This window comes from Emys orbicularis, chromosome 19 (genome assembly GCF_028017835.1).
Source record: "Emys orbicularis isolate rEmyOrb1 chromosome 19, rEmyOrb1.hap1, whole genome shotgun sequence".
NCBI classification, from domain to species: Eukaryota; Metazoa; Chordata; order Testudines; family Emydidae; genus Emys; species Emys orbicularis.
In genome coordinates this window covers 7,718,842-7,745,269 of record NC_088701.1, presented here as the reverse complement: position 1 = coordinate 7,745,269, position 26,428 = coordinate 7,718,842, and the positions used below count along the sequence as shown (strand labels likewise).

The following is a 26,428-nucleotide window of genomic DNA, read 5'->3' as shown; positions in this document are numbered from 1 at the left end:
GCATGCTCTCCTCTCTATTATCCAAGTCAAACACTGAATAGTATCACACCCAGGACTGACCCTGCAGGATCCCACTAACTATGCCCTCCCGGTTTAACAGCAAACCATTGATAACTACTCTTTGAGGTACTGTCTTTCAGTCAGTTGTGCACCCAACTTACAGTAAGTCCAGCTAGATGACATTTCCCGTTTTTGTATGAGACTGTCCTGTGGGACAGTGTCAAAAGACTGACTAAAATCAAGACACATCACATCTACAGCTTCCCCTTTATCCTCTAGACTAGAGGTGGGCAAACTACGGCCAACGGGCCACAGCCGGCTTGCGGGACTATCCTACCTGGCCCTTGAGCTCCCAGCTGGGAAGGCTAGCCCCCGGTCTGTCCCCTGCTGTCCCCTCTCCCCCACAGCCTCAGCTCGCCGTGCCGCCAGCGCTCTGCGTGGCGGGGCTGTGAGCTCCTGCCAGGCTGTGCAGCTGTGTGAGCCACCGGGTGTAGTGTATTAAATTGCTCCCAGTAGGAATGTGCTACTTACGGAGCACCAGCACTTGCAGCAGGAAGTAGCACATTCCTACAGGGAGCAATTTAATACACTACACCCTGGTAGGGAACGCTATGCCTCCACAGACAGCCTGGCCCCCGCCCCCTATCCACCCCCTCCCACTTCCCGCTCCCTAACCGCCACCCCGGGACCCCACCTCCTATCCAACCCCCCATGCTCCCTGTCCCCCGACTGCCCCGCCCCCTATTCACACCCCCGCCCCGACAGGCCCCCCCGGGACTCCCACACCGATCCAACTGCCCCTGTTCCCTGTCCCCGACTGCTCCCTGGGACTCCCTGCCCCTTATCCAACCCCCCCACTCCCCACCCCCTTACCATGCCGCTTAGAGCACCAGAACTGGAAGCCGTAAGTAGTACACCGTAAGTAGCACATTCCTACGGGGAGCAATTTAATATACTGCACCCAGCACTCCATACAGTTTCGGAACCCCGATGTGGCCCTCAGGCCCAAACGTTTGCCCACCCCTGCTCTAGGCCACCAATCCTGTCAAACCACCATGTTACCCATTAGATGGTGCCCTTCCCACAGAGCAGCTCTAGAGCCACACTCGGCCTGGTGCCATCATTCTCTTTATTGTTGGGGGAAACCCTGTGGGTGGAGTGCATGTGCTTGGAGAGAGAGAGAGGGAACCGCTCTGTTAACATCCCCGTTAACCACGGACCACCCCCCCTGCATGACCACGCCACCTCACACTACGGCAATGGAGAGCTTGGCACCTGGGGCTGGGAGCAGCAGCACGCATGGCCCTGCCTGTGCCCTTTGAACATGCAGGCCCTCCCTAGGCTCCTAGGTGTGGCAGCAGCTGGAGCCAAGCAGGGAAGTGGCAGTGCAATGGCACCTCCTGGTGCTGGCTATGGGATTGGAGAGCATGGCGGTGACAGGCCTTGCCCAAAGCTATTCAGGCTGGTCAGCCAGGGAGATGCCCTGGTAGCGCATCGTAGGGTGTTGGGGGAATCACAGCCCTGGTGGATCTGGAGTGAATCCTGCCAGCTTTCCCTCAACCAAGGCTCTCAGCAGGGCTCAGCAGCTCCACTTCGTCCAAAGATTAGGCCTAGGCCAGGCTCCTGCCCCAGAGAGAGTCACCAGCCAACGGCCCTGGCTTGCAGAGCTGGGCAACAAGCCCCCCCACCCCTCAGTGACAAGCCCCTCAGAAATCCAGCCCCAGTGCCCATCCCTAGGCTGCCCAGTTGGAAAGCAAGACCCCTGCTGTCACCAGAACAAGATCCCTGCAGCTGCTCTCACTACTGGCAGGAGCTTGCCAAAGCACAATGCCCATCTCCCACAGAAGTAGGCACCTGCCCAATGCTGAACTGAGAGAAGCTTCCTTGTCCCTGCTGCCCTGGGGCTCTCTTCAGGTTGATCCCTACTGGCCAGTGTCCTGGCACTGGTTACCTGTTGAGGGGCTTGGGTTAGGACCCCAGTCCCTGGTAGGCGTGGCTGTGTCAGTCTGCAGCAGCTCTGGGGCCAGAACGAGGAGGATGATCAACTAAACGCCGAAGGGGGTACTGTGCAGGTATCTGTAGGGGGCCCAAGGCAGGCTGCTGCACCCTGGCGTGGGCAGGGAGCGCTGCCAGGCCTGGTCCCAGCCCTACACGGAGATGGAGCCCTCCCGGAAGCTGGTTCTGCCGATCAGGGCGTTGATCAGGGTGGGGTGTCCCTCCCTGCAGGCCTCCTGCGCCGCCTGGACGATGTTGTCCATGCAGGCCTCGTCCTGGCGGCTGAGTAGGAAACCTTTCCCTCCCAAGCCTTCCGCCACCAGGTGGTAATCTGCGCAGGGAGGAGACCGGCTGTTAGCAAAGCTGCTGCAGCGGGGCCTGGGCACGGCAGTGACACCCCACATAGGCCACTAAGTAGGCAGAGCTGGTTCCAGGAGGGTGGCCACAATGGGCACACCAGATGTGAGTGGCAGGCAGCAGGGAGGGATGGAAGGCATGCTGGGGTCTGCAACTTCCAGGAATGCAGTGGAGAACACTGGCAGGGAAGGCTGGGAGGGAATCCCCCAGCTCGTGGGGACCAACCGCAGAAGGAAGGGGCCGTTCAAAGTTCCCTTCCCCCGGGGAGCCCTGCTTGGGTGGGCAGAGCAGGCATCAGTGCTGGGCTATGAACCCAGAGGTGTGATGAGACTTGCACCAATTTTGGGAACCTCCCGCTTTCCGTCCCTCGATGGGAGTGGCCTGCAGGAAGCAGCACACAATGGCTGCCCGCCTGGGGACAGGCTGCACAGGCAACACGATCCGGAGGCACCCAGGGCCCATGCTGAGCATGCTGCTGCCATCACTGCGCAGCGTCTTGGAGTAATGTCCCCAGGGCAGCCGGCTAATGGGGACCAAAACTCACCCACATAGGCCAGGCCGCAGGCCACGTTGCTGCCCAGCAAGGGGACCTGCTCACGGGAGATCTGACTCCAGCAGGCGTCGTTCCCCACCAGCGCGATGACGGGCGTCTGAAAAAGCAAGGAAAGTGCTGCTCCCCAGGCACCAGAAGGGAGGGGCGAGGTCCCAGTGCCCCACCCCCTCCACCCCCAGTGCCCTGTCCTCTCTGCCCTAGGGCCCTGCCCTGCCCCCTCCCACTACATTGAGTCCAGGCCAGCTCCTGTTGCCTTGGAAAAGGAACTGCAATGAAGGGGAGGCTGTGAAGGGGCCTGGTCACTGGTGCTGCCTGGACTAACTACAGGACCCCAAAACCATTTGCAGTGTCTCCAGGGCTGTGGCCACTCCCACATGTGCCGGGCCCCTTTAGTCCTCACTTTGTGTATGAATTTGGGGCAATGTGGGGTAGCTGGGCCTGGTCCCCAAGGGGTCCCTGCCTGCAGCGACCCCATTGGTGCTGGGTAACTGGCCTGGCCCCCAGGGGTCGCTGCAAGCAGGGACTCCAAGGGCACGGGGTAGCGGGGCCTGGCTCCCAGGGATCATTGCAAGCAGGGAACCCATTGGCGCGGGGTAGCTGAGCTCAGCCCCCCAGGGTCCCCATTGGCACGGGGTCAGGGGGAGGTTACCTTGTGACGGACGAAGGTGTCAAACTCCATGATGCTGTAGCCGAGGGAGCCGTCTCCGTAGAGGATCCAGACCTGAGGGCGGGGGAGGGAAGTGAGGTTCCCCTGGCAGAGCCCTTGGAGGGGTGAATACTTCCCCCCCACATTAACTGGTGCAGAAGGTGTGAGTGCTGGCGCCTGCCTCCCAAAGGGCTGGGTGTTAGTGTGGGCAGGCAGGCAGTGTCGGGGGCCCCAGCGGCTCAGAGAGAGGCCTCTGGAAGTAAGCAGGCAAAGTGAGGAAAGCAGGAGGGAAGCTGGGAGTCTGGGGCCAGGAGAGCCAATGGAGGATTCAGGAGACAGACCAGAAAGCCTGGGAATGTGGCATCCCCTATACCAGAGACCCTCACCAGAGCCTTGGGATACCCTGCCCCCATGGCAAGCCTGGTTAAAGCCCCCATCAGGGTGAGGGGGGCACCCCATTAGAGCCCTCCTCTGGCTGGCTGGTTACTGACCTCAGAATCCGGCCGGCAGAGTTTGGCGCCGAGAGCAAATCCTCCCCCGACACCCAGTGTCCCGAAAGCTCCTGGGGAGAAAGGACAATGCAGAGGGGATGCCTGACCCCGCCTAGGCATGCCAGGGAAAGCAGGGGCATGAAACCAACCCCTGTCCCTTCCTGAACCCAGCCCTCACTGAGCAGAGGGGCTTCTGAGTGGCTCAGCGTCTCCTCACCTGCTCCCATGGGCTCCCATGGGCACCAGCGGGGAAAAACGGGGTCAGCTCAGGGCAGCCTCAGGCTTTGCCCTCCAGTGAGGCTGCCCGACTTCCCCCTCAGGCATTGTCCTTCTTGGCCCAGGGCAGCAGGCTGCCAGGGGCATAGGTCCCACATCCATGGGGCAGACCACCACCTCTGGGGACTGCCAGCCCCAGCTCAGAGCTGTGGGAGCGGGGCTCTGGGCTCAGCTGCACTGCAGAAGCCTTGCAAGGGATCTGCCACCATCAGCCCCCATGACAGACGGTGAGCAGTGCCAGCTCCAGAGACGTCCCATTACCCGGGTCCAGCCAGCGCAGGGGCCCCCAGGGCCGCACGACGTAGGCAGCGCTCCCCACGAAGTCGCCCCCATCTAACACCAGCAGGCTGTTCTCGGGCAGCAAGTTGTCCACATGGTGTAGGAGCTTGAGTGGGTTCAGGTGCTGCTCCGTGGGCTCTTCTGACTTCTCTCTGTGCACATAGGAGGGCAGTCACTGGCACACCCAGGAGCCTGGCCAGCCCCTCACAGCATGACCAGGACAGCGAGCGCCTGGGAGTGCCCAAGCTCTGGGAGTACACACAGGTTCAGCTCCCCAGATAAACCCATTCACCACACTTCTGCTGCCCAGTACGGGGCTCAGCCCTACAGCCCTTCCCTCGGCGACACTGCTCCCTGCTGCCTGGCACAGGCCTGATCCCTACAGCCCTTCCCTCGGCGACACTGCTCCCTGCTGCCTGGCACAGGCCTGATCCCTACAGCCCTTCCCTCGGCGACACTGCTCCCTGCTGCCTGGCACAGGCCTGATCCCTACAGCCCTTCCCTCGGCGACACTGCTCCCTGCTGCCTGGCACAGGCCTGATCCCTACAGCCCTTCCCTCGGCGACACTGCTCCCTGCTGCCTGGCACAGGCCTGATCCCTACAGCCCTTCCCTCGGCGACACTGCTCCCTGCTGCCTGGCACAGGGCTGATCCCTACAGCCCTTCCCTCGGCGACACTGCTCCCTGCTGCCTGGCACAGGCCTGATCCCTACAGCCCTTCCCTCGGCGACACTGCTCCCTGCTGCCTGGCACAGGCCTGATCCCTACAGCCCTTCCCTCGGCGACACTGCTCCCTGCTGCCCGGCACAGGCCTGATCCCTACAGCCCTTCCCTCGGCGACACTGCTCCCTGCTGCCCGGCACAGGCCTGATCCCTACAGCCCTTCCCTCGGCGACACTGCTCCCTGCTGCCCGGCACAGGCCTGATCCCTACAGCCCTTCCCTCGGCGACACTGCTCCCTGCTGCCCGGCACAGGCCTGATCCCTACAGCCCTTCCCTCGGCGACACTGCTCCCTGCTGCCCGGCACAGGCCTGATCCCTACAGCCCTTCCCTCGGCGACACTGCTCCCTGCTGCCCGGCACAGGCCTGATCCCTACAGCCCTTCCCTCGGCGACACTGCTCCCTGCTGCCCGGCACAGGCCTGATCCCTACAGCCCTTCCCTCGGCGACACTGCTCCCTGCTGCCTGGCACAGGCCTGATCCCTACAGCCCTTCCCTCGGCGACACTGCTCCCTGCTGCCTGGCACAGGCCTGATCCCTACAGCCCTTCCCTCGGCGACACTGCCCCCTGCCGACCAGTACAGGGCTCAGCCCTACAGCCCTTCCCTCGGCGACACTGCTCCCTGCTGCCTGGCACAGGCCTGATCCCTACAGCCCTTCCCTCGGCGACACTGCTCCCTGCTGCCTGGCACAGGCCTGATCCCTACAGCCCTTCCCTCGGCGACACTGCTCCCTGCTGCCTGGCACAGGCCTGATCCCTACAGCCCTTCCCTCGGCGACACTGCTCCCTGCCACAGGCCTGATCCCTACAGCCCTTCCCTCGGCGACACTGCTCCCTGCTGCCTGGCACAGGCCTGATCCCTACAGCCCTTCCCTCGGCGACACTGCTCCCTGCTGCCTGGCACAGGCCTGATCCCTACAGCCCTTCCCTCGGCGACACTGCTCCCTGCTGCCCGGCACAGGCCTGATCCCTACAGCCCTTCCCTCGGCGACACTGCTCCCTGCTGCCCGGCACAGGCCTGATCCCTACAGCCCTTCCCTCGGCGACACTGCTCCCTGCTGCCCGGCACAGGCCTGATCCCTACAGCCCTTCCCTCGGCGACACTGCTCCCTGCTGCCCGGCACAGGCCTGATCCCTACAGCCCTTCCCTCGGCGACACTGCTCCCTGCTGCCCGGCACAGGCCTGATCCCTACAGCCCTTCCCTCGGCGACACTGCTCCCTGCTGCCCGGCACAGGCCTGATCCCTACAGCCCTTCCCTCGGCGACACTGCTCCCTGCTGCCCGGCACAGGCCTGATCCCTACAGCCCTTCCCTCGGCGACACTGCTCCCTGCTGCCTGGCACAGGCCTGATCCCTACAGCCCTTCCCTCGGCGACACTGCTCCCTGCTGCCTGGCACAGGCCTGATCCCTACAGCCCTTCCCTCGGCGACACTGCTCCCTGCTGCCCGGCACAGGCCTGATCCCTACAGCCCTTCCCTCGGCGACACTGCTCCCTGCTGCCTGGCACAGGCCTGATCCCTACAGCCCTTCCCTCGGCGACACTGCTCCCTGCTGCCTGGCACAGGCCTGATCCCTACAGCCCTTCCCTCGGCGACACTGCTCCCTGCTGCCTGGCACAGGCCTGATCCCTACAGCCCTTCCCTCGGCGACACTGCTCCCTGCTGCCTGGCACAGGCCTGATCCCTACAGCCCTTCCCTCGGCGACACTGCTCCCTGGCACAGGCCTGATCCCTACAGCCCTTCCCTCGGCGACACTGCTCCCTGGCACAGGCCTGATCCCTACAGCCCTTCCCTCGGCGACACTGCTCCCTGCTGCCTGGCACAGGGCTGATCCCTACAGCCCTTCCCTCGGCGACACTGCTCCCTGCTGCCTGGCACAGGCCTGATCCCTACAGCCCTTCCCTCGGCGACACTGCTCCCTGCTGCCTGGCACAGGCCTGATCCCTACAGCCCTTCCCTCGGCGACACTGCTCCCTGCTGCCTGGCACAGGCCTGATCCCTACAGCCCTTCCCTCGGCGACACTGCTCCCTGCTGCCTGGCACAGGCCTGATCCCTACAGCCCTTCCCTCGGCGACACTGCTCCCTGCTGCCTGGCACAGGCCTGATCCCTACAGCCCTTCCCTCGGCGACACTGCTCCCTGGCACAGGCCTGATCCCTACAGCCCTTCCCTCGGCGACACTGCTCCCTGCTGCCTGGCACAGGCCTGATCCCTACAGCCCTTCCCTCGGCGACACTGCTCCCTGGCACAGGCCTGATCCCTACAGCCCTTCCCTCGGCGACACTGCTCCCTGCTGCCTGGCACAGGCCTGATCCCTACAGCCCTTCCCTCGGCGACACTGCTCCCTGCTGCCTGGCACAGGCCTGATCCCTACAGCCCTTCCCTCGGCGACACTGCTCCCTGCTGCCCGGCACAGGCCTGATCCCTACAGCCCTTCCCTCGGCGACACTGCTCCCTGCTGCCCGGCACAGGCCTGATCCCTACAGCCCTTCCCTCGGCGACACTGCTCCCTGCTGCCCGGCACAGGCCTGATCCCTACAGCCCTTCCCTCAGCGACACTGCTCCCTGCTGCCTGGCACAGGGCTGAGCCTATGGCCCCTCCCTGTGTGACACTGCTCCCTGCTGCCTGGCACAGGCCTGATCCCTACAGCCCTTCCCTCGGCGACACTGCCCCCTGCTGCCCGGCACAGGGCTGAGCCTATGGCCCCTCCTGGGGTGGCACTATGGGGACAATGCCACCCTATCAGCTCTACACCTACCGGTTTGCTTTCTCCTTCCTTTGGTCGCCATCTTTCAGACTTGTTGCCCAGTCCTGAGGTGGTGAGTAACTCTTGAGGCCTTGGGAAAGGCTCAGGAGGAAGGAGCCAGCATCTCCTGCGGAGAGAGTGGGCAGCATGAGATTCTGACAGGCCAACCTGAGCAGGGGCTGGTCCCATGGGCCCCGAGCAGCACCAGTATCAGAGCAGAGCCAGCCCGCGGAGGCCAGCTGAAGAGCTTGGTTACGTGCAGGGCCGGCTCCAGGCACTAGCCCACCAAGCTGGTGCTTGGGGCGGCACCTGGAGGGGGGCGGCGCGGCGCTCCGGCCCGAGAGCGGGGCCGGGACTGGGCTCGCCGCCCTCCCCCCGGCGCTGCCTCTGGCCGCCGCGGAGAGCGGAGCCCCGGCCGGGCTCGCCGCCCTCCCCCCAGCGCTCTGGCCGCCGCGGAGAGCGGAGCCCCGGCCGGGCTCGCCGCCCTCCCCCCAGCGCTCTGGCCGCCGGGGCTCCGCTCTCCCCGGCGGGGCTCGCTGCCCTCCCCTGGGGGGGGGGGCGGGGGGCGGCGGGAGGCTTTTTTGCCTGGGGCGGCAAAAAAGCCAGAGCCGGCCCTGGTTACGTGCCCCAGCCAACGTGATATGGCTGTGAAAAAATGCGGTCTTGGGATGCATCAGGCGAGGTATTTCCAGTAGAGATAAGGAGGTGTGAGTACCGTTATACAAGGCACTGGTGAGACCTCATCTGGAATACTGTGTGCAGTTCTGGTCTCCTATGTTTAAGAAGGATGAATTCAAACTGGAACAGGTTCAGAGAAGGGCTACTAGGATGATCCGAGGAATAGAAAACCTGACATACGAAAGGAGACTCAAAGAGCTTGGCTTGTTTAGCCTAACCAAAAGAAGGCTGAGGGGAGATAGGATTGCTCTTTATAAAAATATCAGAGGGATAAATATCAGGGAGGGAGAGGAATTATTTAAGCTTAGTACCAGTGTGGACACAAGAACAAATGGATATAAACTGTACACTAGGAAGTTTAGACTTGTAATTAGACGAAGGTTTCTAACCATCAGAGGAGTGAAGTTCTGGAACAGCCTTCCAAGGGGAGTAGTGGGGGCAAAAGAAATATCTGGATTCAAGACTAAGCTTGATAAGTTTATGGAGGGGATGGTATAATGGGATAGCCTAATTTTGGTAATTAATTCGTCTTTGACTACGAGTGGTAAATATTCCCAATGGCTTGTGATGGGATGTTAGCTGGGGTGGGATCTGAGTTACTACAGAGAATTCTTTCCTGCGTGTCTGGCTGGTGAGTCTTGCCCACATGCTCAGGGTTTAGCTGATCGCCATATTTGGGGTCGGGAAGGAATTTTCTTCCAGGGCAGATTGGCAGAAGCCCTGGGTTTTTTTCGCCTTCCTCTGCAGCGTGGGGCACAGGTCACTTGCTGGAAGATTCTCTGCACCTTGAAGTCTTTAAACCATGATTTGAGGACTTCAATGGGCTCAGACACAGGTTTGATACAGGAGTGGGTGGGTGAGATTCTGTGGCCTGCATTGTGCAGGAGGTCAGACTAGATCAGGGGTAGGCAACCTATGGCACGCGTGCCAAAGGCGGCACGCGACCTAATTTTCGGTGGCACTCACACTGCCCGGGTCCTGACCACTGGTCCAGGGGGCTCTGCATTTTAATTTAATTTTAAATGAAGCTTCTTAAACATTTTAAAAACCTTATTTACTTTACATACAACAATAGTTTAGTTATATATTATAGACTTATAGAAAGAGACCTTCTAAAAACTTTAAAATGTATTACTGGCACACGAAACCTTAAATTAGAGTGAATAAATGAAGACTCGGCACACCACTTCTGAAAGGTTGCCGACCCCTGGACTAGATGATCATAATGGTCCTTCTGACCTTAAAATCTATGATTCTATTGCCAACAGCATGGTGGGCAGGCTCAGCAGACAGGTGGGTGCTGGGAGAAGCAGGGCAGGGCGTGGCTGAAGCACGCACCTACCTTCCAGCGTGGGTCTGCTGCCCATATGAACCACTTACTCAGCGGGGTCTGTTCCCGTCAGCTCTAGTGGTGATTCTGTCATTCCATCTCCTGTGCCTGCTCTGCTCCCAGCTGAGACATGGCGTAGGCAGGAGCAGGGGAAGGCCGGCAGCGGCAGAATGGGAGCTGATTCTGAGGCAGAGCGCCGAGCGCCCGCCTGCCCCTCACCTTGGATGGCCACGCGGGGCTTCCAGAAGAGGTCCGAATTGCGCAGCATCAGGGCACGGTCCCGGTTGATGGCAATGACTGTGCTGCGCCGGCTCAGCACGCGGCCATAGGACAAACGGAAATCACACACTGTGCCTGCCGGGGGCAACACGGGGGTGAGGGTTAGGTCAGCTCCCCCACCCCAGAAGCCCCCCCAGCCCCATAATGCCTCGAGCATAACCCCTCCCTCCCACTGCCCATCCCATCACACCCAACATCAGGCTCCTGCACCCCACCCCACCACCCCCCAGCATTACCCCCCCACTGCCACTGCCCAGCCCCACTACACCCAACCTCAGGTTCCCCCACCCCATAACCCCCCAGTATTTGCCACCCCAACTGCCACTGCCCAGCCCCACCAGACCCCAACATAAGGCTCCCCCATCCCACCCCCTCCGCACAACCCCCCAGCATTACCCCCCCATTGCCCAGCCCCTCCAAACCCCCACATGAGGCCCTCCCCCCACACAACGCCACTGCTCAGCACTACCACACCCAACATCAGGCTCCCCCACCCCACAACCCCTCAAGCATTACCCACCCCCCACTACTGCCGAGCCACAACACACCCATCAAGCTCCCCCACCCCACAACCCCCCCAACCCCATAACCCCTTGAGCATTACCTCCCCACCACTGCCCAACCCCCAGCATTACCCCCCCCCAACTGCCACTGCCCAGCCCCACCACACCTCCACAAAAGGCTCCTCCACCCCACAACTCCCCAGCCCCACAACACTTTGAGCATTACCCCATGCCACTGATAACCCTCAGCCCCACAACACCCCATCACTAACCCCCAGCCCTGCCCCACAACCCACTCCACTGACGTGCCATCCCAGCTCCCTGTCACTCCCAAGTCCAATGGCCCCAAGGTGCGACACCCTCCAGGCCAGTTCCCATGCTGCATTCCACAGACCTGCCAGAATGACCAGGTCAGCCTCCTTCAGCACCTCTCGGCGGTTTTGGCGGATATGTAGTGGGCTGTCCCTTCCCAGCATGCCCCGGGCCATCCCGCCCAGGAAGCAAGGGATGCCGAGGGCCTCCAGGGCTTCCCTGCAGGGCACAGGGAAGGGTTAGCTCTCAGCAGCTGAGTCACCTCAGGGCAAAGGGATACTTCACACTACTATGAACATGGGCGCTCCCAGCGCAGCCCCCACGTGCGTGTGCACTCAGACAGCTGAGCAAGTGGAAGAGTGTGTGAGGAGGGCGCGCGCGGCAGGGTGCAGCAGCGCGCCTGAGGAGGGAATGCACGGCAGTGGAGGGCATGCCTGGCAGGGTGCATCGGTGCATGAGGAGGGTGCATGGCAGCCAATGAGCAAGGTATTGTGTGTGTGTGTGAGAGAGCACGAACGTGTGAGAGTGCGGGGAGCACGCGTGGCAGGAGGACACGCCACGTGCTTGTTCCTTGGAGGGGAAGACACATTTTTGGTTAATTAAAGGACAGCCCCTTGAAACCAGAGGAAGCAGGTGCCAAAGATGGCTCTGCCATGAGCCTTAGCCTTGCCGTGCAGACCCTGTGCCATCCGGCTCTGCTGACGCCCCTCAATCCCAACCTGCAGCTCCCTACTATTCCATCTCTGCTGATGTCCCTCTGTCCGGTCTGACAGCCTCGGGTCTCTTTCGGTCCGGCCAGGACAGATAGTGGCTCTCACCCTGTGTGCACATGGCCACTGGGGGAAGCCACAGCCACCAGCCTGCAGATGGGCAGAGCTGAAAAAGCTGGGCAAGAGCGCCGAGGGCTGGCCAGCAGCGCCCCCTGCCCCCACAGAACCGGGGGCAGGGCAGAGAGAGGACTCTGAATGGAGCCGACTCTTCACCTGAGCTTCTCCACAGGCGTCGGGGGCAGGGTCACCTGGCTGCCCAGGAGCATGACAGGCTTCTTGGCACGGCTGACCAGCTCCACACACTGCTGCACCTGCACGCAAATGGGAAGCACCATCAGAGCCTGGCAAGGCCAGGGGTCAGTGCAAAGGCTAGGCAGAGCCTGGCAGGGCCGGCAGCCACTGGGGTCAGTGCAGTTGTTGGGCGCACCCTGGAGAGACCAGGAGTTATTGGGGGTCGATGTAGCAGCTGGGCGGAGCCTGGCAGGGTTGGGGGCAGTGCAGTGGCTAGGTGGAGCCTGGCAGAGCCGGGGGGCACTGCCAGTGACTGGGCGGGGCGGTCAGTGGTTGGGCGGGGCCGGGTGGTCAGCGGGGTCAATGCCAGTGGCTGAGCAGCTGTCACATGGCCCCTGGAGGTGCTCCTGGGCAGAGTTTAGCCAGTGGCATAAGGATGAGGAAGGAACTGGCAGGGAAACTACAAGTGGGGATCTAGCAGGAACCACAGAGGGGTGAGGCAGGGGAGGACAGGAAAGAGGCTGTGCCCAGCTCTGAGGACAGATAGCGCCAGCGCCAAGGGAGGTGGCAGGCAGAGAGAGGTGAAGGGCTGGCAGAAGGGGCTGGGGCTGGCACCAAAAGGTTGTAGGGTGACGAGGACCCCAGGGACCCCCTGCCCTGCCACAGTGCAGCAATGCTCCTCCTCGCCTCCCTTCTCCTTCTCAGGGCAGGGTCCAACAGGGGACAGGCTTGTTGTGCGGGGGAGGGCAGTGTGCTAATGAGGAGCTCTGGGGGGAAGCTCCCAGTCGGGCGGGGAGGAGATGTGCTCCCTGAAGGGAGGGAGCACCAGGCCCCAGGGGCTCTCACCTGCTCTGCTGTGGCCTGTGGCACCTGCACCGGAAGGGGGGAAAAGTCCCTTGTCTCCCAAGCCCCTGCATACAGGTTTCTGAGGTGGTTGCCCAGGTACCTGCGGGCGAGGTGGAGGGACAGTTGTTAGCTCCCAGTTCAGCGCTGCCCTTGGCAGGACAGGGCTGTACTCACCAGTTGAGGACTCCACCCAGCAGCCCTCTAGGGGTCTCTTTGAAGCCCAGCTCCTTCTCCACCAAGTAGTATGGGTAGAGCACATCGATCGGGAACTCCACAAACACAGGGCCTGTAGCACAAAAAGCGATGGTCAGCCAGCCATGGCCCCACAGGACATGGGCAGCTCAGGCTCTGGTCTTGCCCAGTACCAATGCCCCACAGGGCATGGGCAACCCAGGCTCCTGCCCTGCCCAATGCCACTGCCCCACAGGGCATGGACAATCCAGGTACCATCCCTACCCTGCAGGGCATGGGCAACAGAGGCTCCCACCCTGTTGAATGCCAACGCCCCAAATTATCACCCCGCAGGACATAGGCAAACCAGGATCCAGCCCCACCCAACACTGACATCCCAAATTGTCACCCCATAGGGCATGGGCAACCCTGCCCCTGCCCAATGCTGAAGCCCCACAGAACTTGGGCCCTGCCCAATGCTGATGCCAATGCCCCACACCATCGCCCAGCAGGGTCAGGGCAGCCCAGACACAAGCTATTCCAATACAGAGGAAAGATACAAAGAGCCACAGGAGAGGGATCAGGGAAGAGCCCCGCGAATGATTAAAGGTTTGGAAAACATGCCTTATAGTGATAGACAAAAGGAGCTGAATTTAATTAGCTTAACAAAAAGAAGATTAAAGGATGACTTGATTGCAGTTCTTAAGTACCTACTGAGGAACAAAAAAATAGATACTGGTCTCTTCAGTCTAGCAGAGAAAGGTATAAAACGATCGAAAGGCTGGAAGTTGGAGCTAGACAAATTCAGACTAGAAATAAGGTGCAATTTTTTAACAGTGAGAGTAATTATCCACTGGAACAATTTACCAAGGGTGGATTCTCCGTCACTGTCAGTTTTACAATCAAGATGGGAAGTATTTCTGAGAGAAGTGCTCTAGTTCTAACACAACTACTGGACTGGGAGCAGGAATTGTTTCAGTGAAGTTCTCTGGCCTGTGCCATGCAGGGATCAGATGAGATGATTACAATGGTCCCTTCTGTGAATATATGCAGGGCAAGGTAACTCACAGTGTGGACAGGGAGATGTGCAGCCTGGAAAACCCCAGTCAGGAGGCAGAGAGAAGTGGGTCTCCGCCCAAGAGAGGTGATGGCTGGGAAGCCCAGAGTGGGCGCCCTTGCTGGACCACAGAGGGGGAAATATAGGTTCAGTTGCCCTGGCCTGTGATAAACCCCACTGCAGCCCAGGTGCTGGCTGGCCCCAGCAGCAGTCACACTGCCCCACCTCTTCTGGGGCTCACATCCGCAGTGGAACATGGATTGAGTTTCATGGGGAGGTATCGAGTTCAGGACTCTGTGAACTGGGATGGGGACCCTGGAAGGGGGCTAGGGCAGATGTTCCTGGGAGCCAGCAGTGCTATCGGAAAACGGGGCTGGGACCTGAGAAAACAGGGCTAGGAAAAGAGTGAGGGGGGATTTGATAGCAGCCTTCAACTATCTGAAGGGGGGTTCCAAAGAGGATGGATCTAGACTGTTCTCAGTGGAGGCAGATGACAGAACAAGAAGCAGTGGTCTCAAGTTGCAATGAGAGAGGTCTAGGTTGGATATTAGGAACCACTATTTCATTAGGAGGGTGGTGAAGCACTGGAATGGGTTACTTAGGGAGGTGGTGGAATCTCCTTCCTTAGAGGTTTTTAAGGCCCGGCTTGACAAAGCCTTGGCTGGGATGATTTAGTTCAGGGGTCTCAAACATGTGGCCCGCCAGCTCCCCGCGCCCCCGCCGAGTTTACCTAGAGCGGCTCTGGCCCGGCGCGCACCGGGAAGCGGCCGGAACCTGGGGAGGGAGGGCGGGCACAGGGTCCCTCCAGGTACCTCCCCCGAAGCTCCCATTGGCCACGGTTCCCCGTTCCCGGCCAATGGCAGCTGTGGGGGGCGGTGCCTGGAAGCAAGGACAACACACAGACCCCTGTGGTCCCCCACCCCCAGGTTCCGGCCGCTTCCTGGAGCGGTGTGGGGGACAGGACAGGCAGGCAGGGAGCCTGCCCTCTCCCCTGTGTGCGCCGGGCCTGAACCCCTCCTGCAGCCGAACCCCCTGCCACACCCCGCACCCCTCCTGCACCCCACACCCCAACTCCCTGCCCTGAGCCCCTTGCTGCACCCCGCACCCCTCCAGCACCCCAACCCCCTGCCCTGAGCCCCCGCCACACCCCTCCTGCACCCCCTGGGGGCAGGGAGGGGGCGGAGTTGGGGTGGGGATTTCGGGGAATGGGTTGGAATGGGGCAGGGAAGGGGTGGGAAGAGGCGGGGTGGGGCGGAGCCTCATGGAAGGGGTGGAGTAGGGGCGAGGCCACGGCGGCGGGGTGGGGTGTCAGTGATGCAGCCCTTGGGCCAATGTGCTAGTCCTCATGTGGCCCTCGTAGTCATTTGAGTTTGAGACTGATTTAGTTTGTGTTGGTCCTGCTTTGAGCAGGGGGCTGGACTAGATGACCTCCTGAGGTCTCTTCCAACCCTGATATTCTATGATTCTATGACCTACATTCAAGAGAGTTTGATCTGACAGCAGAAGTGAGAGTTGTGGGACGGGTCTAGTGAGACCTGGGTAGGAAAACCTCCCAGCCCATTAATCCTTTGCTGCATAGGAGGATAAGCCCCAGGAGAAAGGCTTTTACCTGGGGTGCCGGACTGTGCTGCCGTGATGGCCCTTCGCAGTGTGGGGACGATGTCCCGCACAGTCCTCACTGACGCACAGAACTTGCAGAGTGGCTTGAAGAGGCACAGCTGGTCAATGTCCTGGAGAGCACCCCGGCCCTGCACAGATAGACAGAACTGCAGTCCATGCGCCAATGGCCCTGTAAAACCCACTGCCTGAGGATGCCCCCAGCCAGGCTGCTTCCTCCCCAGTGACCAGGCACAGTGGGTGATAGGGCCGTGCCCCTCTGAGTGTCTGCCTGGCAATGGGGCAGCAGAGATCATTGGGCTGGGAGGGATGAGACCTCACAACCAACAGGGACGTGGTATTGACCCTGGGTAGAGGTGAGGAATGCAAGTGGGGCTGGCTGTCCCTCTTCCCCAGCAGCATGGTCTAAGTCAGACTACTCCTGCTCCACACACCGGTGCCAATTTGGCCCTTCTGCTTGGACAGCTCCAGCTGCTTGAGACTGGGGCAGGAATGGTTTTCCTGCTGTGGTGTGGCAGCACTGGGCACCCGCCTGCCACGACATGGCAGCAACCTCTGCTATCGGCAGCACCACAGACCCACCTTCTGCAGTGTGGCAGCTGCCCCGCCAATCAGCAGCACCGGGGATTCGGCCATCTGGGCATTCTTTACAGCCGTCACTGTGTTGGTTACCCCAGGTCCCGCTGTTACCGCGGCGACTCCGACTGTCCCTGCAATGCAGAGCAGCCAGCCCACAGAAGGGCAGATGTGAACAACTGCATCCTTACCACAGACAGGTGGGCAGGCCAGGCAGCGGGGGGACAGGGGACAGTTTAGGGCAGGCAGCTGGAAGCCAGATTGCATGCACCAGCAAGCCTGTGCATTGTTCCCCAAGCCGGAACAAGAACTCAGGCAATGATCTGCCCATTGCTCGGCTGGGCTGGTCACTGCCCCCGTTGCGCATGGTCCTTCCTGTTGCTGGGGAGAGCTGGTCACTGCCCCAATGCCCATGGCCATGCCCCTGCCCATGACAGGGGTGACCTGGTCACTGCTCCGTTGCTATGGCCATGCCCCTCCCACTTCTTGGATGACCTGGTCACTGCCCCCTGCCACCCATGGCCATGCCCCACCACTGCTGGGGTGACCTGGTCACTGCCCCCTGCCACCCATGGCCATGCCCCACCCACTGCTGGGGTGACCTGCTCACTGCCCCATTGCCCATGGCCATGCCCTGCCCATTGCAGGGGTGAGCTGGTCATTGCCCCGTTGCCCATAGCCATGCCCCTGCCTACTGTAGTATGGCAGACACAGCCTTAGGAGGAAGGTCCCACAGTGAGTCCCACTGCACCCAGTTGAGGACAGAACATGGAGTCGGTCAGTCTACGTCCCCAGCTCCCTTTTCCCCCTGTGCCTCCCTGTAGTGAGGCGGATTGACCGCCCACAGACCCAGAGAGGGAGGAGCCTCTCATTGAACCCTGGTGGGCGGAGCCACACCACGCTCAACTCTCCGGCCAGAAGTTAGTGGGCGGGACCGGAGGGGGGAGGTGCCACTCCCCCCAACAGACTGCACTCCCACATGGGGGCTGGCCTGTCACAGTATGTTCCTGCCAGCAGCGGCTGACAGGTGAGCTGGGCACAGATGAACTGGGTGGGGGCAGGGCAGAGCCCATGCCTCTGGGAGACATGGCTCTGCTGAGGACCTGCCTGCAGGAGGCACCCCAGGCAATGTCCTTGTGCTGGGGGAGCCCCCAACCCAGACCCTGGGCTGGTCTCCTTGTGTGGTGTGTACCTGAGAGCCTGGCGACTGCATCGGCAGCAAACACAGCTGTGGCCTCGTGTCTTGTGTCCACCACGCGGATGCCCAGCTTCTCGCTGGCCACCAGGATGGGCGAGATGTGGCCTCCTACCAGCGTGAACAAGTAACGCACCCCATGGGCCTTCAGGACCTCTGCAACAAGCTCCCCACCGTGCCGGGTACTCTTCGGCTCTGCCTGAGAAGAATAGGGACCATCAGAGCCCTGGCCCATCAGCACAGAACGCGCGGGCGAGGCAGGATACAGACCAGCAGAGGTCAGCCTAGCAGAGCACCAGCCTGGCAGGGCAGGGCAAGGGGGCCGGGTCAGGATGCAGACAGGCAGAGCGCCGGCCCGGCAGACCAGGAGGCGGGGGCCGGGTCAGGATGCAGACAGGCAGAGCGCCGGCCCGGCAGACCAGGAGGCGGGGGCCGGGTCAGGATGCAGACAGGCAGAGCGCCGGCCCGGCAGAGCAGGAGGCGGGGGCCGGGTCAGGATGCAGACAGGCAGAGCGCCGGCCCGGCAGAGCAGGAGGCGGGGGCCGGGTCAGGATGCAGACAGGCAGAGCGCCGGCCCGGCAGAGCAGGAGGCGGGGGCCGGGTCAGGACGCAGACTGGCAGAGCGCCGGCCCGGCAGAGCAGGAGGCGGGGGCCGGGTCAGGACGCAGACAGGCAGAGCGCCGGCCCGGCAGAGCAGGAGGCGGGGGCCGGGTCAGGACGCAGACAGGCAGAGCGCCGGCCCGGCAGAGCAGGAGGCGGGGGCCGGGTCAGGACGCAGACAGGCAGAGCGCCGGCCCGGCAGAGCAGGAGGCGGGGGCCGGGTCAGGACGCAGACAGGCAGAGCGCTGGCCCGGCAGAGCAGGAGGCGGGGGCCGGGTCAGGACGCAGACAGGCAGAGCGCTGGCCCGGCAGAGCAGGAGGCGGGGGCCGGGTCAGGACGCAGACTGGCAGAGCGCTGGCCCGGCAGAGCAGGAGGCGGGGGCCGGGTCAGGACGCAGACAGGCAGAGCGCTGGCCCGGCAGAGCAGGAGGCGGGGGCCGGGTCAGGACGCAGACTGGCAGAGCGCTGGCCCGGCAGAGCAGGAGGCGGGGGCCGGGTCAGATGCAGACTGGCAGGCGAGGTCCAGGGCATGACGCAGAGCACCTGGCCCGCAGAGCAGGGCACTGGGCCTGGGTCAGGATGCAGACAGGCAGAGCGCTGGCCCGGCAGAGCAGGAGGCAGGGGCCGGGTCAGGATGCAAACAGGCAGAGCGCCGGCCCGGCAGAGCAGGAGGCGGGGGCCGGGTCAGGACGCAGACAGGCAGAGCGCCGGCCCGGCAGAGCAGGAGGTGGGGGCCGGGTCAGGACGCAGACAGGCAGAGCGCCGGCCCGGCAGAGCAGGAGGCGGGGGCCGGGTCAGGATGCAGACAGGCAGAGCGCTGGCCCGGCAGAGCAGGAGGCGGGGGCCGGGTCAGGATGCAGACAGGCAGAGCGCTGGCCCGGCAGAGCAGGAGGCGGGGGCCGGGTCAGGACGCAGACAGGCAGAGCGCTGGCCCGGCAGAGCAGGAGGCGGGGGCCGGGTCAGGATGCAGACAGGCAGAGCGCTGGCCCGGCAGAGCAGGAGGCGGGGGCCGGGTCAGGACGCAGACTGGCAGAGCGCTGGCCCGGCAGAGCAGGAGGCGGGGGCCGGGTCAGATGCAGACTGGCAGGCGAGGTCCAGGGCATGACGCAGAGCACCTGGCCCGCAGAGCAGGGCACTGGGCCTGGGTCAGGATGCAGACAGGCAGAGCGCCGGCCCGGCAGAGCAGGAGGCAGGGGCCGGGTCAGGATGCAAACAGGCAGAGCGCCGGCCCGGCAGAGCAGGAGGCGGGGGCCGGGTCAGGACGCAGACAGGCAGAGCGCCGGCCCGGCAGACCAGGAGGCGGGGGCCGGGTCAGGACGCAGACAGGCAGAGCGCCGGCCCGGCAGACCAGGAGGCGGGGGCCAGGTCAGGACGCAGACAGGCAGAGCGCACGCCCGGCAGAGCAGGAGGCGGGGGCCGGGTCAGGACGCAGACAGGCAGAGCGCCGGCCCGGCAGAGCAGGAGGCGGGGGCCGGGTCAGGACGCAGACAGGCAGAGCGCCGGCCCGGCAGAGCAGGAGGCGGGGGCCGGGTCAGGACGCAGACAGGCAGAGCGCCGGCCCGGCAGAGCAGGAGGCGGGGGCCGGGTCAGGACGCAGACAGGCAGAGCGCCGGCCCGGCAGAGCAGGAGGCGGGGGCCGGGTCAGGACGCAGACAGGCAGAGCGCCGGCCCGGCAGAGCAGGAGGCGGGGGCCGGGTCAGGACGCAGACAGGCAGAGCGCCGGCCTGGCAGAGCAGGAGGCGGGGGCCGGGTCAGGATGCAGACAGGCAGAGCGCCGGCCCGGCAGAGCAGGAGGCGGGGGCCGGGTCAGGATGCAGACAGGCAGAGCGCTGGCCCGGCAGAGCAGGAGGCGGGGGCCGGGTCAGGATGCAAACCAGCATAGCGCTGGCCTGGCAGAGCAGGGCAAGGGGGCCGGGTCAGGATGCAGACAGGCAGAGCGTCAGCCTGGCAGGGAAGAAGGTAGGGGCTGGGTCAGGATGCAGACAGGCAGAGCGCTGGCCCAGCAGAGCAGGAGGCGGGGGCCGGGTCAGGATGCAGACTGGCAGGCGAGGTCCAGGGCATGACGCAGAGCACCTGGCCCGCAGAGCAGGGCACTGGGCCTGGGTCAGGACGCCGATTGGCAGAATATCGGCCCAGCAGGGCAGGACGCAGACCGGCAGAGCATTAGTCTGGCACAGCAGGAGGTGGGGTCAGAAGCAGACCAACAGAGTGCCAGCCTGGCGGGGCGGTGTCTGGATGGCTCCCCATGGACGCTGTGAGACATTGTGCAGGGCAGGGATGGTGCTAATGGCCAGAGGCGTGCAGCTCCAGCACACACTGGGACCCAGGGATAACCAGCTAGTGACCTGGTTGGCTCTGAACATGCTGTGTGCCCATCCCCCACCTGATTAGGAACCCTGGCAGCTCATGGTGAGTTGTCATGCAAGGAGTCTAGGTTGGCACGTGGCCTGTATCCAATCCGGCACCATGTGACTCTGCAGGGCAGATGGGATCCCCGGACATGCCCGTGTAAGCAGATTGGCTGGCTCCTCCTTCCAGCCAGCTCTATGGGCAGTAGGGTACCCCAGAGAGCTCCTGGGGCAGCTCAGAGTGCCCGGAGCACGTGTAGACATGCCCTGATTAAGAGAGGATTGAACAGTAGCCTGGACTTCCCCAGAATGCATTGCCACAAGGCACGGGGATGCTGCTGCATGGACATGCCCCAGCTGTGTTTGCAGGGACCAGTGAGGTAAGAGCATCCTAGGTCCCTATTGTGTGGGCAGTGTGTGATGCGTCCTAGGGCTCTTCTCACAGGTAGGGCCTTAGCAAATTCTCTGCCATGAAAAACGCATCACAGATGGTGAAATATGATCTCCCCCATGAAATCTGGCACCCAGCTGGGGACTCCTTGGGATTGAGACTTCCTCTTCCCCTGCAGGGGTTGCTCCCCGGGCTGGTCAGACCCACCTCTGGGATCTGCCCTGGTTGCAGGAAGTTCCACGGCTCCAGCTGTCACATCCTTGCGCTGGGGTGGGAGACTACTGGAAAACCAAACCTACGGTAATCCACCCTCCATACCTTTTGACCCTCACTTCTGCACTGCTGCTGCTGGCAGCAGCGTTGGCTTTAGAGCTGGATGCCCAGCCAGCTGCGTTCTGCTCCGGCTGCCGAGCTCTGAAGGCAGTGCCTCTGCCAGCAGCAGGGCAGAAGTAAGGGTGGCGATGCCGTGACCCCCCCTACAATAGCCTTGTGAGCCGTCTTTTGGGTCAGGACCCTGATGGTTACAACACAGGGAAATTAGATGTAAACATCTGAAAATATGAAATTGACTAATTTTAAAAACCCCTGGCCGTGAAATTAACCAAAATGGACCGTGAATTTGGTAGGGCCCTACTCAAGGGACTTGAACGCAGAGAAACCCTTTGATATCCTTCTCCCCTGGGAGGTAACCAGTGCAGGTGCCGGGTCCCCTGAGAACCAGCATGCGAATATGGGACATCCCGAGCACAAACACCCCCTGGACAGGGAGACTTTTCCACCAAACCCACAGGAACTCCCGCCACCTTAGCTATGGAATCAGGAGAGCAGCGCAGGGCCCTGGGCATTCCTGAGAGCTCGTGCTGGGGGGCAGCCCCACCATGTGCACTTCTGCACTTAGCAGCCTCATCAGCACATAGTCCTGGGTAGCCACCAGTGCAGTGAATCTGTCCCGGGATTTCAGTGCAGATGCTACCCAAGCTTCCCTCATGCACCTGCATTCCTTGCCATGCTTTCTACGCCTCGTATGACAGGAGTCTATATGAAAGGGGGAGCTGTCTCCGCTTTACCTTATGCCAGAGCTGGTAGATCAGCCCCAGTCTGTGAGCTGCCCCAAGCAGAGCTGTCCCCAGTGTCCCCAGCAGCACAAGAAGCCAGGCACTGGAGCAGCTGCTGCTGGGTGAGACAGAAGCAGGATCCATGGAGGCAACTTCAGTGGCAGAGTCTCCAACACACACTCCTGTTGCAAAAGGCAAGCACAAAACATAACCAGTCACTCCCCCATGTGCTGCCAGCCACTCCCCCTTGCCACGGTGGCCAGCCTCTGCCCTCCGCCAGAATGGCTGGCTCCTTCCCCTGCTGCCAGAGTGGCGAGATCCTTTCCTGCCGCTAGAGTGGCCGGCCCTTCTTCCCCCTTGCCAGAGCGGGCGCCTACTCTCCCCGCTGCCAGAGCAGCCAGCCCCTCTTCTCCCTCCCACCAGAACAGCCAGCCTCTCTTCCACTCCCTGCCCCTGGCCAGAACGGCCAGTCCCTCTTCCCCCACCACCAAAGCAACTGGCCCCTCTTCTGCCCCCAGCCAGAACAGCCAGCCCCTCTTCCCTCCCACACCAGAGTGGTCAGATCCTTCCCCTGCTGCCAGAGTGGCCAGGCCCTTCCCCACCACCGTCAGTGGCTGGCGAGTTCCTCTTCTGGTACCAACTAAACCCTTCTGCTGCCCCTTGCGCCATAGTTTTTTACAGCCCGTGCATAACCAAGACGGTGCCGTGATGGAGACATCTTTCACCACGGCGGGTGTCTAACACTGATGTAAGGTGGGACATGGTGCTGAAACTGGCTCTTACGTCTGCTGTACCAGAGTGCCAGCAAAGCCCTTAGGCTCTGCAGGCTAGAGACCTGTGGATACAGGGTGTCCCCTTTACTAGGCTGTTCCATGGTGCTCCCAACTGTAGTGTGCCTCCCAGCCAGAGATGAATTCACCTTCCCAACCCTATGGGAGGAGGCAAGGCACATCATCCCCATATTAAAGATGGGGAATTAAGGCACAGCAGGATGAAATGCCTTGTCCAAGGGCACCCACAGAGACAGTGGCAGAGAACAGTACCCAGAAGTCCTGGATCCCAGACCTGTCCTTTGGCCTAGATCCCCTCCTCCCACACTACAGTTAAAGTGCAGGCAGCATTTGGAAATGCAGGTTCCTGACCTGTCAGGAGTTCTTGGAGATGGACTCTGCACATTCACCCCTTCTGGAATGTGCCAGCTCTGCAAGCTGGACTCTTCTCACAGTGGTGCTCATTGGAGTTCTCTTGTACTTCTACCCCTCACATCACCGGCCCTGACCCTTAAGAGGTGAGACTATAAAAGGAGGGGTTTGGCGTGCTGGTTGGCTCAGTTCCTTCACCACTTCCTCAAGTCTGACTGTAAGTAGGACTCTGAGCAAGAGGGAAGGCGGCCAGGGAGCACGGATGTGCAGGGTCTATCTTGGAGAACCATGGGGAGCAACCTTCATTTGTTCTGCCAGTGGCCTCTACACATACCCACTTCTGGGAGACTGGCAAGCAGCGCTCCTCCTGCAGTGGAGTGGGATGAGGAGGCCTAGCTAGAGAAGAACCGCAGTGCTGCCTCACCAAACTCAGCAGCCAACGTAGCTGTAAAATCTAGGGAAAGCATAAGCTGAGCACTAGATGGCAGTTCTGAAGCTCTCCAATCCAGAAATATGCATACGGCAGGCCGTGGAAGCAGCCTTCGCCATAGTCAAGTGTGCCCTTGTGGAAGTGGAACACAGGTGTGTTTATAATGCTCCTCATTATAGAGTCTAATCTATTTGGAAAGACATTGGGATGTGAAGGCCTGATTGTTTCTCTTTTCCCGATATGACGGGGCTGTGACGGGTTATATCACAGAAACCCTCTTGGGAGCTGCCACCCAATGTGCCAAGACTACCTCTGCTCCTGCCTTCCCTGCCAGCTCGGGACCCCAGCACCCTGTCCTGCTGAGCCACACACTCCCGTCTGCTCCAACAAAGACCCAGGGTCTGAATTACTTGCCCAAAAAGCTGCAGGCTTACTTGAAAGCAGCTAACAGAAGTGTTCTTGTCTTTAACACCCAGATGCCCAACTCCCAATGGGGTCTAAACCCAAATAAATCCGTTTTGCCCTGGATAAAGCTTATACAGGGTAAACTCATAAATTGTTCGCCCTCTATAACACTGATAGAGAGAGATGCACAGTTGTTTGCTCCCCCAGGTATTAATACATACTCTGGGTTAATTAATAAGTAAAAAATGATTTTATTAAATACAGACAGTAGGATTTAAGTGGTTCCAAGTAGTAACAGACAGAACAAAGTAAGTCACCAAGCAAAATAAAATAAAATGTGCAAATCTATGTCTAATCAAACTGAATACAGATAATCTCACCCTCAGAGATGCTTCAGTAAGTTTTTTCCTCAGACTGGACACCTTCCAGGCCTGAGCACAATTCTTTCCTCTGGTACAGCTCTTGTTCCAGCTCAGGTGGTAGCTAGGGGATTCTTCATGATGGCTCCTCCCCTACCTTTGTTCTGTTCCAGCCCTTTATATATCTTTTGTAAAAGGCGGGAATCCTTTGTCCCTCTCTGGGTTCCCACCCCCTCCTTCTCAATGGAAAGACACCAGGTTAAAGATGGATTCCAGTTCCGGTGACATGATCACATATCACTGCAAGACTTCATTGGACACTTGCCAGCACACACGTATACAGGAAGACTTACAGGTAAAACACAGCCCTCTGCAGACAATTGTCCTGGTTAATGGGAGTCATCAAGATTCCAAACCACCATTAATGGCCCACACTTTGCATAATTTCATATTTCTAGTTTCAGATACAAGAGTGATACATTTATACAAATAGATGACCACACTCAGTAGATTATAAGCTTTGTAATGATACCTTACAAGAGACCTTTTGCATGAAGCATATTCCAGTTACATTATATTCACTCATTAGCATATTTTTATAAAATTATATAGATTGCAACGTCACGGGGCACCTGCCCCCCACTGGCCCTGAGAGGGTTAAAACCCGCCTAGGGAGGCTGAGGGGCAAGCAGGCAAAGGAGGGGCTGCAGGGGAAACAGCCAATTAGGGCAGAGGCTGCAGACAATTAGGGAAGAGGCTGGACCAGCCAATCAGGGCCCAGCCAGCCCATATAAAAAGAAGTTGCAGACCATCCTGAGTGAGTCTGCTGCAGGGAGCCCTAGGGAGAAGATTGGCTCCCTAGAGGGCTCCTGGTGGTTTGCCAGGACTTATAGGCTTGAGGCCCTGGGAAGAGGGCAAAGGAGCTGGAGCCAGAACCAGAGGCGGGAGCAGAAGGAACTGAGGCTGTGGGGAAGTGGCCCAGGGAATAGAGACCGTGAGCTGGAAGGAAGAGGCAGCAGGAAGCTGCTGTTTGCAGGGTCCCAGGGCCTGGAGTAGTGGGCAGGCCTGTCTCCCTCCCTCGCCAGCCACTGAAGGAGCGGCCCGGCTGTGGACTGCCAAGCCGTTGAGAGGAGTGGCTGAACTCTTGTTGGAGGACTCCCCCGAAAGGGGGGGAACTGGATGGTGACACGGCTGGAGGGCTGTGCCACGAAGCAGACGCTGAGAGAAAGGAGCCATAACGGGTCTGGAGGCGAAGATGGGAGAGCCACCCCCCACCCCCCACCCCCCCCGAGGGTGCACCCACTGGGACTGAGCTAATTCCCAAAACACCCAGCAGGAGGCATCAGTGTGGTGAGTGACCCCCGTGTGACACCCCATAAGAGACAGAGTCTCGGTGAATCCCTATACTCCTCAGACCTATTCTAATAGAAAGCTAAATGACTTCTTAGCATCCAAGGTGAGCAGCTTAGCTGAGGGAGAGCAAGGTCTAGGGGAAAATATTGGCAAGTTTATGGACTGGTTAAGATGGAATTTTGTGTCTAGCTTGGGGAGCAATGCTGGATGTGGCTGGAGGACAGACACTTAATTTTTGTGAATGACCATATAAGACAACTATGAGAGTCTGCAGCTCACTCAGTCTTCATAGTTTCTTAACTGAAAGATGCTCAGAAGAGCACCAGGGGCTGTGTGTCTATGGGGGGAGCTGAGTCAGTACTAGAATGAGGTCCCACATCAGTGTGGGCTCTCTAATCAGAGGGTAGACATTCATTAACCTCTTCAGAAACCTGTTAACTAAATTGTGGCTGAACACAATCCTTTGTCCAACCAATGCATGATGAGCAGCAAGGACTGCGAGATGCTACTAACTATATGGAGAGATTTCAAATGGTGCAAGCACTCCAATGTGGATCGAAGAGAAGCTGAATCTGGATTTGTTATTGCTAGTTGCCCACAAGGAGACCCTTTTCCACTTATGATCCCAACACCGTCGAGCTGAATGTTTCCTGGAGTTTAGTGGAACCTCCTGCCCTTCTTGAAGTATGGATTGGATGAATGGACTATAAGG

At 60.7% G+C, this 26,428-nt stretch overlaps 1 protein-coding gene across 1 annotated transcript; it reads right to left on the bottom strand.

Moving 5' to 3' along the window:
• Positions 1 to 2,147: 2,147 nt before the first annotated feature.
• On the bottom strand, positions 2,148 to 22,171 carry ILVBL (ilvB acetolactate synthase like). Its single transcript, XM_065419556.1, has 15 exons — positions 22,040 to 22,171; positions 17,631 to 17,832; positions 16,445 to 16,572; positions 15,855 to 15,993; positions 13,192 to 13,303; positions 13,018 to 13,117; positions 12,154 to 12,251; positions 11,253 to 11,389; positions 10,296 to 10,430; positions 8,081 to 8,195; positions 4,580 to 4,749; positions 4,043 to 4,113; positions 3,555 to 3,626; positions 2,897 to 3,002; positions 2,148 to 2,326 (listed from the first exon to the last, which is right to left on the bottom strand). The coding sequence occupies exons 1-15, from the start codon at positions 22,169 to 22,171 to the stop codon at positions 2,148 to 2,150; spliced, it is 1,896 nt and encodes a 631-aa protein (XP_065275628.1).
• Between the last annotated feature and the right edge of the window lie 4,257 nt (positions 22,172 to 26,428).

Excerpts from the sequence above, each read along its gene's own strand:
- ILVBL (XM_065419556.1), bottom strand. The coding sequence starts at position 22,171 with ATGGATCCTGCTTCTGTCTCACCCAGCAGCAGCTGCTCCAGTGCCTGG. Across the intron at positions 3,627-4,042 it reads TCTGCCGGCCGGATTCTGAG|GTCTGGATCCTCTACGGAGA; the intron begins GTCAGTAACCAG and ends CCCCGCCCTCAG. Across the intron at positions 3,003-3,554 it reads ACACCTTCGTCCGTCACAAG|ACGCCCGTCATCGCGCTGGT; the intron begins GTAACCTCCCCC and ends TTGCTTTTTCAG.